Source organism: Dama dama, chromosome 11, assembly GCF_033118175.1.
Source record: "Dama dama isolate Ldn47 chromosome 11, ASM3311817v1, whole genome shotgun sequence".
Lineage (NCBI taxonomy): Eukaryota > Metazoa > Chordata > Mammalia > Artiodactyla > Cervidae > Dama > Dama dama.
The window spans coordinates 34669393-34685723 of record NC_083691.1 but is presented as its reverse complement, the minus strand read 5'-3'; the positions used below and the strand labels follow the sequence as shown (position 1 = coordinate 34685723).

General features: G+C 37.8%; 1 protein-coding gene across 7 annotated transcripts in view; it reads right to left on the bottom strand.

Annotated features, from left to right (window-relative positions):
• SPDYA (speedy/RINGO cell cycle regulator family member A) overlaps positions 1–16331 on the bottom strand; it is a 40166-nt gene that overhangs the window by 4146 nt on the left and 19689 nt on the right. For all 7 annotated transcript variants that reach the window (XM_061155083.1, XM_061155077.1, XM_061155081.1 and 4 more), the window contains one exon: positions 8149–8446. In XM_061155083.1, coding sequence (XP_061011066.1) covers positions 8149–8446 — 298 coding nt within the window. The remainder of the gene's footprint in view (positions 1–8148; positions 8447–16331) is intronic.

Sequence of the window (16331 nt, the reverse complement as noted above, 5' to 3'; positions counted from 1 at the left end):
ATACAGCCTTCCATCAGGGACTTCGTTCTTAATGCTCTCACCAATTCCTTAGTCCTTGGCAGTCAGCTTGGACTTCTGTAGCAACTTATTTTTTACCACAGAAGGCAGGATTTCATCTAAGAGGTCGTCAGTATACCATCATAGGAATTCAGGCTGTAGTAGATTCAGACCTGGGTTCAAGTGTCACTCTTATCACCTTGGGCAAAGTATTTAACCTCTCTAAGCCTCTGCTTCCTTATCTACAAAGTGGAAACACTAGTATTTACCTTGGCTTGGCTGTGAGTATTAAGTGAGGTTATGAATGTAAACTGCTCAGCACATTGCACAGAACATTTTAAACATCTAGTAAATCTTACCTGTTATGAGAATAAAACAGTGTAAGCAAAAGGAGCTGGGAGAGAGGAGAGGGATACTTAAAGGCAACTCTTATTTTATAATTTAGCCTATGGTAGATCCTATTTACCCTCCAATATGAGTGAACAAATAAAAATTATGGTTGAAGATGTTACAAGGGAAGAGACTAAACTATCAGTCAAAATATTTAGTGATTACTATGGCCAGTGAAAGTGAAAGTGTTAGTTGCTCAGTTGTGTCCAACTTTGTGACCCCCATGGACTATAGCCCACCAGGCTCCTCCGTCCATGGAATTCTCCAGGCAGGAATACTAAAGTGGGCTGCCATACCCTTCTCCAGGAGATCTTCCCAACCCAGGGATCAAACCCAGGTCTTCCAAATTGCAGGCAGATTCTTTACCATCTGAGCAGGGAAGGGAACAATGACAGGCATGACCCCTACCTGCAAGAGTCTTAAGAGATTAGTTTTTCTTTTAGTGAAACTTCAGTAACTGAGTGGTAAAAATAAATAGGTGAAATTCTGAAATAATGTGGGTCTCATTATGGTCTTAGAGGCATAAGAAATTGCCAGTCCTATGTTCAGATGGGTGAAAATCTGGGACAAAGGTACTATAAGAAGTAAAAAGGATCACTGCTGGTAGAATATTATTCTAGTTCTGTTTCAAATTGGGAAATGTCAGAGAAAAACAACCTTTCTAAATATAATTTAAATGGAAATTATAATGTGGTTGACTCAATTTTATTTCCAGTTCAGTTCAGTTCAGTTGCTCAGTCGTGTCAGACTCTTTGCAACCCCATGAACCGCAGCACGCCAGGCCTCCCTGTCCATCACCAACTCCCAGACTTTACCCAAACTCATGTCCATTGAGTCAGTGATGCCATCCAACCATCTTATCCTCTGTCGTCCCCTTCTGCTCCTGCCCTCAATCTTTCCTAGCATCAGGGTCTTTTAGAATGAGTCAGCTCTTTGCATCAGGTGGCCAAAGTACTGGAGTTTCAGCTTCAACATCAGTCCTTGCAATGAACACCCAGGACTGATTTCCTTTAGGATGGACTGGTTAGAGCTCCTGGCAGTCCAAGGGACTCTCAAGAGTCTTCTCCAACACCACAGTTCAAAAACCATTAATTCTTCTGCGCTCAGCTTTCCTTATAGTCCAACTCTCACATCCATACATAACTACTGGAAAAACCATAGCTTTGACTAGACGGACCTTTGTTGACAAAGTAATGTCTCTGCTTTTTAATATGCTCTCTAGGTTGGTTATAGCTTTCCTTCCAAGGAGTAAGCGGCTTTTAATTTCATGGCTGCAATCACCATCTGCAGTGATTTTGGAGGCCCCAAAAATAAAGTCTGACACTGTTTCCATTGTTTCTCCATCTATTTGCCATGAAGTGATGGGACCAGATGCCATGATCTTAGTTTTCTGAATATTGAGCTTTAAGCCAACTTTTTCACTCTCCTCTTTCACTTTCATCAAGAGGCTCTTTAGTTCTTCTTCACTTTCTGTCATAAGGGTGGTATCATCTGCATATCTGAGGTTATTGATATTTCACCTGGCACTCTTGATTCCAGCTTGTGCTTCATCCAGCCCAGCGTTTCTCATAATTTACTCTGCATATAAGTTAAATAAGCAGGGTGACAGTATACAGCCTTGACGTACTCCTTTTCCTATTTGGAACCAGTCTGTTGTTCCATGTCCAGTTCCATGTCCAGTTGCTTCCTGACCTGCATACAAGGTTTCTCAAGAGGCAGGTCAGATGGTCTGGTATTCTCATCTCTTACAGAATTTTCCACAGTTTATTGTGATCCACACAGTCAAAGAATTTGGCATAGTCAACAAAGCAGAAATAGATGTTTTTCTGGAACTCTTGCTTTTTCAATGATCCAGCGGATGTTGGCAATTTGATCTCTGGTTCCTCTGCCTTTCCTAAAACCAGTTTGAACGTCTGGAAGTTCATGGTTCACATATGTTGAAGCCTGGGTTGGAGAATTTTGAGCCTTACTTTACTAGCATGTGAGATGAGTGCAATTGTGCAGTAGTTTGAGCATTCTTTACCACTGCCTTTCTTTTGGATTGGAATGCACACTGACCTTTTCCAGTCCTGTGGTCACTGCTGAGTTTTCCAAATTTGCTGGCATATTGAGTGCAGCACTTTCACAGCATCATCTTTTCGGATTTCAAATAGCTCAACTGGAATTCCATCACCTCCACTAGCTTTGTTCATAGTGATCCTTCCTAAGGCCCACTTGACTTCACATTCCAGGATGTCTGGCTCTAGGTGAGTGATCACACCATCATGGTTATCTGGGTCATGAAGATCTTTTTTGTATAGTTCTTCTGTGTATTCTTGCCACCTCTTCTTAATATCTTCTGCTTCTGTTAGGTCCATACCATTTCTGTCCTTTATTGAGCCCATCTTTGCATGAAATGTTCCCCTTGGTATCTCTAATTTCCTTGAAGAGATCTCTAGTCTTTCCCATTCTATTGTTTCCCTCTATTTCTTTGCATTGATCACTGAGGAAGAGTTATCTCTCCTTACTATTCTTTGGAACTCTGCATTCAAATGCGTATATCTTTCCTTTTCTCCTTTGCTTTTCACTTCCCTTCTTTTCACAGCTATTTGTAAGGCCTCCTCAGGCAGCCATTTTGCTTTTTTGCATTTCTTTTTCTTGGGGATGGTCTTGATCCCTGTCTCCTATACAATGTCACAAACCTCCGACCATCATTCATCAGGTACTCTATCAGATCTAGTCCCTTAAATCTATTTCTCCCTTCCACTGTATGATTGTAAGGGATTTGATTTAGGTCATACCTGAATGGTCCAGTTCATAGACTGCCAATAAATATCTGTATAATCAATGCTATGGTCTTCCCAGTGGTCACATATGGTTGTGAGAGCTGGACCATAAAGAAGGCAGAATACCAAAGAATTGATGCCTTCGAACTGTGGTGCTAGAGAAGACTCCTGAAAGTCCCTTGGACAGCAAGGAGATCAAACCAGTCAATCTTTAGGAAAATCAACTGTGAATACTTGTTGAAAGGACTGATGCTGAAGCTGAATCTCCAGTATTTTGGTCATGTGATGTGAATGGCTGATGTGAATGTCACTGGAAAAGTCCCTGATGCTGGGAAAGACTGAGGGAAGAAGAAGAAGGTGTCAGAGGATGAGATATGGATGGTATCACCGATGCAATGGACATGAACTTGGGCAAACTTCAGGAGATGGTGAGGGACAGGAAGGCCTGGTGTGATGCAGTCCATGGGGTATGAGTCAGACATGACTGGGCAACTGAACAACAATAACCATTGTTCAAAAACACGTAAATCACCCCAAAGAAATATGCAAATAAATTGTGGTAATTATACCATGTCATGACTAAAAATCAGGTTTTCAAAGACTAAATAATGACAAATGGGAAGTGCTTTAAGATAAGTGAAAAAAAACAAACATGGAAAAAACAGAAAATAGAAACAAGTGTATAGTATTACAAAACAATATTAATACAGTATGATATTGGCATAAAAACAGACACATACATAGATCAATGGAATAGAAATGGAGAGCACAGAAATAAACCCACACATATGGTTAATTTATGAGAAAGGAGCCAAAAACACATTGGGAAAAGATAGTCTCATCAATAAATAGTGTTGGAAAAACTGGATAGCCACATGTAAAAGAGTTTAAAACTGGACCAGTATCTTAAACCATGCACAAAAATAAATGGATTTAAGACTTGAAACCACAAAACACCTAGAAGAAACAGAGGGTAAGGCCCTTGAAATTGGTTTTGACAATTGCTTTTTGTATTTTATACCAAAAGCAAAGGCAATAAAAGCAAAAATAAAGAGTGGAATAACATCAAACTAAAAAGCTCTCTATGGTATAGGAAACCATCAACAAATGAAAAGGCAACCTACAAAATGGGAGAAAATATTTGCAAATCTTATATCTGATAAAGGGTTAATATCCAAAATATATAACGAACTCATAAAACTCAACAGAAAAAAAATCCAATCAAAAGATGGGCAGAGGAAATGAACAGACATTTTTCCAAAGAAGACATACAAATGGCCAACAGGTACATGAAAAGGTGTTTAACATCACTAATTAGCAGGGAAATGCAAATTAAATCCACAATGATCTAACATCTCACACCTGTTAGAATGGCAGCTAACAAGAAATAAGTTTTGGTAGGGATGTGGAGAAAAGGGAACCCTTGTGCACTGTTGGATGCAGTCACTATGAAAAACAGTATACAGGTTCCTCAAAAAATTAAAAATAGAACTACCATATGATCCAGCAATTCCACCTCTGGGTATTATCTGAAGGAAACAAAACCACTATCTTGAAAAGACACCTGCATCTCAATGTTCATTGCAGCATTATTTGCAATAGTCAAGAAATGGAATGGAAATAACTGAATTGTCCATCAACACATGAATGGATAAAGAAAATAAAATGAGAATATTTTACACACACACACACACACACACACACACCCCTCTTTAAAAGAAGGATATCTACCATTTGTGACAACATGGATGGACCTTGAGGGCACTGTGCTAAGTGAAATAAATGGAGATAGTGAAAGGCAAATACCGTGTGATATCACTTATATGTGGAATCAAAAAAAAGCCAAACTCATAGATACCCCACCAGATGGTGGTTGCCAGAGGTGGCGAGGAAAGGGGCAATGGGTGAAAGTAGTGGAAAGTATAAACTTCCAGTAATAAGATAAATGACAGTGTCTTCCTGGCCTCTAGCTGACTGGGCCCCTTTTCCTGCAGTGCTCCTGAGTCTGATATGGTGGGACAACTCACCCCCACCATGGGAATGAGCTCATGGTAGAGTTTTGCCAAGCGAATGCACTGGTGATAGCAAACACCCTCTTCCAACAACACAAGAGAAGACTCTACACATGGACATCACTAGATGGTCAACACTGAAATCAGATTGATTATATTCTTTGCAGACAAAGATGGAGAAGCTCTATACAGTCAGCAAAAACAAGACCAGGAGCTGACTGTAGCTCAGATCATGAACTCCTTATTGCCAAATTCAGACTTAAATTGAAGAAAGTTGGGAAAACCACTAGACCATTCAGGTATGACCTAAATCAAATTCCTTACAATCATACAGTGGAAGGGAGAAATAGATTTAAGGGACTAGATCTGATAGACAGAGTGCCTGATGAATGATGGTCAGAGGTTTGTGACATTGTACAGGAGACAGGGATCAAGGCCATCCCCAAGAAAAAGAAATGCAAAAAAGCAAAATGGCTGCCTGAGGAGGTCTTACAAATAACTGTGAAAAGAAGGGAAGCAAAAAGGAAAGATATACGCATTTGAATGCAGAGTTCCAAAGAATAGTAAGGAGAGATAACTCTTCCTCAGTGATCAATGCAAAGAAATAGAGGGAAACAATAGAATGGGAAAGACTAGAGATCTCTTCAAGGAAATTAGAGATACCAAGGGGAACATTTCATGCAAAGATGGGCTCAATAAAGGACAGAAATGGTATGGACCTAACAGAAGCAGAAGATATTAAGAAGAGGTGGCAAGAATACACAGAAGAACTATACAAAAAAGATCTTCATGACCCAGATAACCATGATGGTGTGATCACTCACCTAGAGCCAGACATCCTGGAATGTGAAGTCAAGTGGGCCTTAGGAAGGATCACTATGAACAAAGCTAGTGGAGGTGATGGAATTCCAGTTGAGCTATTTGAAATCCGAAAAGATGATGCTGTGAAAGTGCTGCACTCAATATGCCAGCAAATTTGGAAAACTCAGCAGTGACCACAGGACTGGAAAAGGTCAGTGTGCATTCCAATCCAAAAGAAAGGCAGTGGTAAAGAATGCTCAAACTACTGCACAATTGCACTCATCTCACATGCTAGTAAAGTAAGGCTCAAAATTCTCCAACCCAGGCTTCAACATATGTGAACCATGAACTTCCAGACGTTCAAACTGGTTTTAGGAAAGGCAGAGGAACCAGAGATCAAATTGCCAACATCCGCTGGATCATTGAAAAAGCAAGAGTTCCAGAAAAACATCTATTTCTGCTTTGTTGACTATGCCAAATTCTTTGACTGTGTGGATCACAATAAACTGTGGAAAATTCTGTAAGAGATGAGAATACCAGACCATCTGACCTGCCTCTTGAGAAACCTTGTATGCAGGTCAGGAAGCAACTGGACATGGAACTGGACATGGAACAACAGACTGGTTCCAAATAGGAAAAGGAGTACGTCAAGGCTGTATACTGTCACCCTGCTTATTTAACTTATATGCAGAGTAAATTATGAGAAACACTGAGCTGGCTGAAGCACAAACTGTAGTCAAGATTTCCGGGAGAAATATCAATGAACTCAGATATGCAGATGATACCACCCTTATGACAGAAAGTGAAGAAGAACTAAAGAGCCTCTTGATGAAAGTGAAAGAGGAGAGTGAAAAAGTTGGCTTAAAGCTCAATATTCAGAAAACTAAGATCATGGCATCTGGTCCCATCACTTCATGGCAAATAGATGGAGAAACAATGGAAACAGTGTCAGACTTTATTTTTGGGGCCTCCAAAATCACTGCAGATGGTGATTGCAGCCATGAAATTAAAAGCTGCTTCCTCCTTGGAAGGAAAGCTATAACCAACCTAGAGAGCATATTAAAAAGCAGAGACATTACTTTGTCAACAAAGGTCCGTCTAGTCAAGGCTATGGTTTTTCCAGTAGTCGTTTATGGGTGTGAGAGTTGGACTGTAAAGTAAGCTGAGTGCTGAAGAATTGACGCTTTTGAACTGTGGTGTTGGAGAAGACTCTTGAGAGTCCCTTGGACTGCAAGGAGATCCAACCAATCCATCGTAAAGGAAATCAGTGCTGAAAATTCATTGGAAGGACTGATGTTGAAGCTGAAACTCCAGTACTTTGGCCACTTGATGCAAGGAGCTGACTCATTCTAAAAGACCCTGATGCTGGGAAAGATTGAGGGCAGGAGAAGGGGAAGAAATAGGTTGAGATGGTTGGATGGCATCATTGACTCAATGGACCTGAGTTTGAGTAAGCTCCAGGAGTTGGTGATGGACAGGGAGGCCTGGCGTGCTGCAGTCCATGGGGTCGCAACGAGTCCGACACGACTGAGCGACTGAAGTGACTGCTTAATAAGATAAATAAAGCCTGGGGATACAGTATACAGCACAGTGACTATAGTTAACAAGATCCTATATTTGAGAGTTGCTAAGAAAACCCTAAAAGTTTTCATTACAAGAAAAAAAACAAAAACAAACTATGTGTGGTGATGGATGTTAACTAAAATTGTGTTAATCATTTTGCAACATCTATTAAATCATTATGTCCGCCCACCTAAAACTAACATAATATTACATGTTACTTTTATTCCATTAAAAGTGTGTAAAAGAAACCAATAGTTACTCACTGATAAAGCTGGATGGTGAGATTAGAAGTAAATTTATTTTCTTCTTAAAACTTGCTTTGAATAAAATAAACACTTCAAAGAAAATGGTTCAGGCTCTTAAAATACTTGGGATCCATGGTGAATTAAGTTTTAATTTAACAAGTCACGTTAAAAATCTCTTAGTTTAGGTAAGCTACCACAAAACAGATATCAAAATAAAAAGCAGCAACTGAAAAGGGGAAAATTTTCAATACTAATTTAACTTATATTGTTATAGTATAAAATTATTACATACTGCTGCCTACAAGGACTACAGGTCAATAGATAACTTTGATTCATTACTAAGGCGCATAGATCTGCCATATTGCTAAATCATACCTTGAGAATAGCTATAAGCTTGAGAAGTATCAACTATTTTGTCCATTGAGAATGAGTTGTGTGATTCCTGAGAATGTTTCTCCACCACTTCTACTGTATCACTGGATGAAGATGATGATGAAGACAATCCCAGTCTAACATATCTTCCTTTTTTACCACATAGTGAACAATCTACCGGTGTGGCACTAGGTCCCCGGGGCAGTTGAACTTCATCTCTGTTGTAGTTTCTAACAGCTCCACTGTGATGCACAGAGCGTTCTCGTTGCCATATATAATGGGTTGGAGCAATGGCCATAACCTATAGTGGAAAGCTTTCTTTTAGAATTTTTAATAAGATTTTAAAATTTAGTGAAAGAACAAAAATTATAACTTAAGAACAGCTATCTCTATAACTAGATCTAAAAAAATGTTTTTTAAAAAAAGCATCTCCAGATAGGGCAGTATTACCTATAAAGTGACTTATTGCTTGGATTCTTAAGATAACAATTGGTAGAATATTTAAATTATTTCTAACAGGAAATAGAACTGAAGCAACTTTCCAGGTTTTGCTCAGATATTCTAGGTTTGGGAAAGAAAATGCCCCCCAAATAATACATCATTCTTTAACTTTGGAATGTATTGGGTTGAGAATATTTTTAATCGAGGTTTCCACCTATGTATGTTTATCTTAGCATGTTTGCAATAATAGCAAGAGATATGGTAAATGAGAACACAGGTAAGTTGCTTAACCTCTCTGTTCCTGTTTTCTTGTCTGTAGTATGGAGAGAAAAATACTGTCTATTTTAGCGGGTTGCTGCAAGTATTAGATGAGGAATCATTTAGAAAGTACTGAAGATTCTGCACTACATGTCAGACACTGTTCTCTAAGGTGTTAGATAAGATACTGCCTTTAGAGTCGGGATAGACTTAGTTTCTTATCCTGGCTCTGCCACTTGCTAGTTGTATGATATTAGTTACTTAACCTTTAGGAGCCTCAATTTCTTCATATCTAAAACTGGGGATACTATCTGCCTCATAGGATTGTTCTGAAGGTTAAATATGTATAAAATCCTTATCACACAGTAAACATTTGGCCAATGAAAGCAAATGATAGCCATTTAAGACGACAAGCTAGGGAAGTGTACCTACCTGCTGATCTGATGGTGTCTAAAACTTCAAAACAGAATGTTAGAATGTTACTTCTAAACAAAAAAAAATGTTTAGTTGCAGTTATCAATGACCCAAGGTAAATTAGAAGTGTAGAATTTGACAGCTAGACAGTGCTTTTAAAAAATATTTAAGTTTCTGGACAAAACTATAATTCAAAAAGATAGACAGTGCTTTAATTGATCAAGTGATTTTTCAGACTGGTTTGAGGAGCCCTTGGTTTCACAGACAACGCTGGGGATCCCAGGAGGGGCTAAGGCAAGACAGAGCAGCTTGGAGAACCTCAATTTGGGGGATCGTATAAAATTTTGTTTGGAAAAAAGCTTTTGTTGTTAAGAATGAAAACCCTAACAGTACCCCCCACCCCCAGTCCCGGTTAAAGCCAAATCCCTCAGAAAATAGGCTTATTGTGATTATTGTCTCACTTCAAGGCAATGAATAAAGAATACTAGCTATGCTAACTTTATGATCGTTTCTTTTAATTTTAAACTTTTTATTTTGTATTAGGGTATAGCCAGTTAACAATGGGATAGTTTTAGGTGAATAGCAAAGAGACTCAGCCATCCATATATGTGTATCCATTCTCCCCCAAAGTCCCCTTCCATCCACAGTGCCATATAACTTGAGCGGAGTTCCATGTAGCTATGCTAATTTTTAAAGTGTACTTTAAGGACTGGATTTATTTTATAATCTACTTCTTAAATCCTTGAAAAAAGTTTTCAACCAAAGACATGTAATCAAAGTTATATGTCTTTTAAAAGGCAGAAGTAAATAAAGATGTTAACTGTAAACATATATATTTCTATGATAATATAAAATTTGGTTAAGAAATACCCAAGGTGAGGAAGTAAAATGTAAATTTTTCTTGTTCCTTCCAAATTTGTCTATAATTTTTCCTCAGTTATTTCCCTATTTCCCATATCTGGAATGGCCTTTCCCTTTATTTGTCTTAGCATTGCTTTTCCTTCAATGCCTGGCATAAATCCCACCTTTCTAGAAACTCCAGGTTTCAAATTTTATTTTATTGTTAATCCTATATTAGGACTCAGCATATAAATGTTAGTACTCAGATATATCTTTTTATGCATGTAACCCCTTCCGGACAGGAACAGCTTCTTGTACATCTCTCTCAAATGCCCTCTCCACAACTGTGAAAGTGAAAGTTACTCAGTTGTGTCCGACTCTTTGTGACCCTATGGACTGTATACAGTCCATGGAATTCTCCAGGCCAGAATACTGGAGTGGGTAGCCAGCTCCCTTCTCCACAACAGTACACAGTCATTAAATATTTCTTAATGATAGATGAAAATAAGAAATTAAGAGGTCACTGACATTACTAGCCTTCAACAATATAACTTTTGTAGGAACCATACAGCAATGTCTAATGAAGAGAGCAGAGGGAGCTATGAAGTAAAGGGAACTCTGAAGCAAAGGGCACAATATAGAAGATTTGGTACTGTTCTTTCTGCAATAAACTAGGCATCATAGTCTCTCCACATGCTAACCTAGAGAAATGCATGCAAGTGCACACTCTTTTAAATATATATGAGGTTTACATATATTTCACACACACATTAGAATGTTACAGTGATAAAAACAGTGAATTAAAAAGAAAACTGTACCACAGTCAAAAAAGCAAGATTTTGGTCTTAATTCTATTTAGTTCCTATGACCTTAGGGAAATTGCATTAACTTTCTGAGCCACAAGGCCTTTTATATATGAGACAATAGGTCACTTAGAGTTATCAAACTCTTCAATTCTATGAAAGTGACTTCTCTGAAGCATTGGTAGCACTTGACCTATCAGAAACATTATCCTTGTTTTTTTACTTCATCTCACTCTTCTATTATTTTTAGTGATTTCTTGGTGGGGGGTGGAGGTGGGCTTTGGTGAGTTTTTAAAATTTAATATTTGGCTGTTTTTCTCTCTATACATTCTACTTCTCTGTGATCTCAAGTGGCAGTATAAGGTGTTAAAAGCAATGACTCTCAAGTTAGACTGCCTAGGTTTGAATACTGGTGTGCTGCTTTTCTAATTGTGTGACCTTGGAGAAGTCATTTAGTCTCTCTGTGCCTGTTTACTTAGCTGGATTACCTAGTTAGCTGTAAGAATTGTGAGAGTTAATACATGTGCAGTACTGAGACCAGTGCTCAGACATTACTTTCATTGTGGATCTTTTATCTACTACCAAACTTTAAACATCTCTTAATGAAATGACAGATGTCAGAGAACACAGAACACTGGGAAACCATCAGATGTGAAGTCAAGCTCTGGTTCTGCCATTTAACTATGTATGATCTTGAGTAAATTTCAACCTCCGTAGTCCTCAGTTTCATCAGTTATAAAATGAGAGTGCTACAATCCTCAAAAGTACTTTTGTGAGGATAAGAAGCTAATTTATGTGAAAATATAAATTTGTAAAGCACAATGCAAATGTATAGTATAATTATTGTAAGCCAGTTTGTAGCTAGTACTGTAACTTGCATTTATTTTAGGATATGTGACTAAAATATGGGTTGGCAGTGTGCCAGTATTGGGCTCTTAATAACAAATGCATAGAACACTTAACTAAATTTCTTAGCATGTCTCCCTGTGCCGCCCCCCCAACCCCGCCAAAATTATCTATCTGGATATCTGGATAAGGGTCAGTGCTAAGGCTGCTCAGTAAGAATTGTTCCATAGTCTTGTTTATTTTTAATTTTTTTTATTGAAGTACAGTTGATTCACAATGTTTCAGGTGTACATACAGCAAAGTGATGCAGTTGTATACTTTCTCAGATTATCTTCCATTATTGATTATTACAAGATACTGAATGTAGTTTTCGTGTTATACAGTAGAGGTCCTTGCTGTTGGTTTTCATGGATAAGAAAGTATGAAAAAGAAATGGAAGCTTTAAGTTCCATTATGTCAGTCAGTTGTATTTACTGAGTACCTACTACAAGTCAGGCACTGTTCTAGATACTGTACATGTAATAAGCACAGAATAAAGACCCTCTTGGGGACTTCCCTGGCAGTCCAGTGATTAGGACACAGCACTTTCACTGCTGAGGGCTCAGGTTCAATCCCTGGTTGAGGGAACTAAGATCCTGCAACCTGCACAATGAAGCCAAAAACAAAAAAAAAACAAAGACCCTCTTGGAATTTATATTCTAGTAGGGGGAAATAAGCAAGATAAGTAAGTAAAATAGAGTGTTATACAATGGCTAAGTGTTGTGAGGAAAACCAGAAAAAGGAGTAGAGAATAAAAGAGGGACATACTACTTGCTATTTTACCAGCTCTATTGAGATATAACTCAGATATCATACAATTCACTGGTTTAAAGTATAGAATTCAATGGCTTTTGATTTCTTCAGGGTAGCACAATGATTACCACAATCAATTTTAGTACATTTTCTTTTTTTTTTTTAATTTTAGTACATTTTCATCACTTCATAGGGAAGGCAGTCACACTTCACTCCTCCCTTCCTTGAGCCTCAGGCAACCACTTTCTATGATTTTGGATTTATGTATTCTTCACAGTTGATGTAAATGAACTATGTGGCTCTCTGAGGACTGGTTTCTTTCATTTGCATAAGGTTTTCAGCATTCATCCACTTTGTAGCATGTATCGATACCTTATTCCTTTTAATTGCCAAGTAATATATCACTGTATTGATATTTTGTCTATCCATTCATTAGCTGCTGGACATTTCAGTTGTTTTTACAACTACTGACTATTATGAATAAGGTTGCTTGCTATAAACATTCATGTAGAAGTTTTCAAAAAATATCTATTTATTTTTGGCTGTGCTGAGTCTTAATTGCTATACTTTCTCTAGTTGCAGCGAGCAGAAGCTACTCTCCAGTTGTGGAGCATGGGCTTCTCGTGGTGGCTTCTCTTGCTGCAGTGAACAGGCTCTAAGGGCACGTGGGCTTCAGTAGTTGCTGCTCCTGGGCTGCAGAGGGAAAGAGCTCAGTAGTTGTGACACATGAACTTAGTTGCTCCATGGCATGTGGGATCTTCCTGGACCAGGGGTCAAACTGGTATCCCTTACACTGTAAGGTGGATTCTTAACCACTGGACCACCAGGAAAGCCCCATGTACAAGTTTTTGTGTGAACATAATTTTCATTTCTTTAGAGTATAAAACTAAGAGTGGAATTGCTGGGTCATATGGTCTCTGTTTAGCTTTTTGAGGAATTGCCAGACTGTTTTTCAAAGCACCTAAATGATTTTACATTTCCACCAGAAGTCAGGGTTCCAATTTCTTCACATCCTTGCAATATTTGTTATTACCAGTCTTTTTCTTTTAATTATAGCTTTCCTAGTGCATGTAATGAAATATCTCCTTGATTTTGATTTTACATTTTTCTGATGGCTGTTGAGCATCTATTCATGTGCTTTTTTGCCCATCTGAATATCTTTTTTGAAGAAATGTGTATTAAGATCCTTTGCCCTTTAGAAAATTGGGTTGTCTCTTTATTTCTGAGTTTTAAGAGCTGTTTATATATTTTAGATACAAGTACTTTATAAGATAGATGATTTGCAAAGATTTTCTTCCAGTTTCTGGGCTGTCTCTTCACTTTCTTAATGGTGCCCTTTGAAGAACAAAATTTTTAACTTTTGATGATGCTCATTTTTTTATCTGTATTTTCTATTCTTGCTTGTGCTTCTGGTTATTACATCTAAGAAACCTAATCCAAGGTCATGAAGATTTAACATCTATGTTTTAAGAATTTTATAGTTTTTAGCTCTTAAATATATGTCTTTGATCCATTTGAGTTAGTTTTTATATATATAATATGAAGCAGGGGTCCAGGTGCTTTCTTTTGCATGTGGATATCCAGTTGCTTCAGCACAATTTGTTGAAAAGATTATTCTTGCTCCACTGAGTTTTCTTGGTACCCTTGCCAAGAAACATAAATTTCTGGACTCTTCAATTTTTATTCCATTAAGGGAGATACTATGGAATATAGGGTGGTAAGGAATGATTTTTCCAAGGCGACACTTGGCAGAGTCCTGCATGAAGTGAGGAAGTGAAGCATACTAACTAATTACTGCAGGAAAGCATTCCAGATAATAGGAGTGGCAAGTGCGAAGACTCCAAGGTGGGAGCGTCCTTGATGAATCTGAGGAATAGCTAGAAGGCCAGTGTTGTTAAAGTGAAGTGAACAAGCCTGGGAGATAAAGTCAACGAAATAAGGGAGGAGAGCTGGCAGACCATGTGGAGCAAGATAAGGATGTTGACTTTCACTCTGTGAGATGAGAAACCTCTGAAGGTTTTTGAGTAGAGGAGACATGATTTTATTTCCTAAAAGATTTACTCTGGCTGCTATGAAGAATAAACTATAGGCGAGAAAGACTGTGAGGGAGTCTATTTGGAGAGTTATGGAAATAGTTGAGGCAAGAGATGACAATCAAAGTAGGGTTTAGTGGTGGAGAAGGTGAGAAATGGTAGGATGCTGGATATTTCTTTAAGGTATAGATACAAAAAAAAAAAAAAGCCTAGGGTGACAGTTTTTGGCCAGCAACTAGAATGATGAAGTTACTGTTTATTGACATGTGGAAGATTGTAGGAGGAGCAAGTGTGGAGGTCTGTGTGGGAGAATCAAAAACTCAAATTTTCAGCATGTTAAGTCTGAGGTATCTACTAGATAATCAAATATGAAGTAGGAAATTAGACATGCCAATCTGGAATTAGGGGAGAGCTCTGATAGTTCTCAGTGCTGAAGCCTCAAGAGACAGAACTTTTCTGAAAATCCGACTGACATTTTCAGTGTCAGTGAAATGAGTGAAAAAGTCAATGAAAAATCAGTGAAAAAAAAAGTCATTATAACAACTGACTTTTCAGGTGTCTAAAACATTGTAGTCTTTATAAGCCACATCATTCTCTAACAGTCTGGTGCCAGCAACCAAGGTAATTCCAGCTCCAATAGAATAAAACTGTTGCAGTTAAAATGTGAGTCATTGTAACTTAGGAGTGGTGGGCAGTCTACCAGGAGGAAGCATTGCCTATCCTGACCTCTTGCCTCCAGTGCCTCCTCCATGCACTTGGCTGAGTGTTCCATGGAGCTTGAAGCATTTACTTTGATAAAATCAGTGTTCAAATAAGGGCACTATCATACCAAGGATGGCAACAGGTGCACAAATTACCCACTCCTGACCTGGGGAGGCAGTGACAAAAATATAACAAGACAGGAATTTTTCAATGCCCTGTAATTGGAATGAGTCTTTTAAATTCATTAATGAGGATCCACTAATGGAAGGGAGTAGTCATACATACTCATCCTTTCATATTTTTCTACTGAATATAATCATGTGCTGTACAGTCTTCTAAGTTATTTCTGAATCTTTGCATTTCTCCCAATATTCAACAATTCTAATTTAATCCAAAACCATGTATAACTTCTATAACTTCATCTCATTAATAAATATAATTAACAAGATTAGTTCTGGACAGAGCTCTGTGACACACCTCTGAAGTCTTCCCTCAGGTTGGACACTAATCCATTAATTGGCTTCTCTGGCCTGTAGTCATTAAACTAGATATGACTTCATTTAATTACAGCATTATCTCCCCAAACTTTTCTGAACTAGTTCTGGCTAACAGTGATCACTGCCTTCCATTAATTTTCTACTCCAATATTTTTAGTTTGAAACATTAACTTTCTTTACTGAAAACCAGAACATCAGATAAAATAACTCATCTTTTAATTTAGTGTCTGCTTTACATTAATAGAATCTGTCATCAAGGAAACTTACTTTATGTATGCTATATATGAAAAGAGGTATAGTTTTTAAGCTTATTTAAATTTATTTAAATTTTAATATCACACTGTTTATATTTCAACCTCGTGAATGTGAAATTTTGATACTTTAGTGGAAATTATTTAATGGAAATTATTATTCAGCTCCAATGTTATTACCCTGAGGTACTTTGGAATGTGCACACTATTTCTTCCTAATATATTGGTGATCTTTTAGAGAAGAGAAACACACTAAAATAAAAATACTTTCTATGGAAGTAGGCTGTTCAGAAAAAAAGAAATGACAAT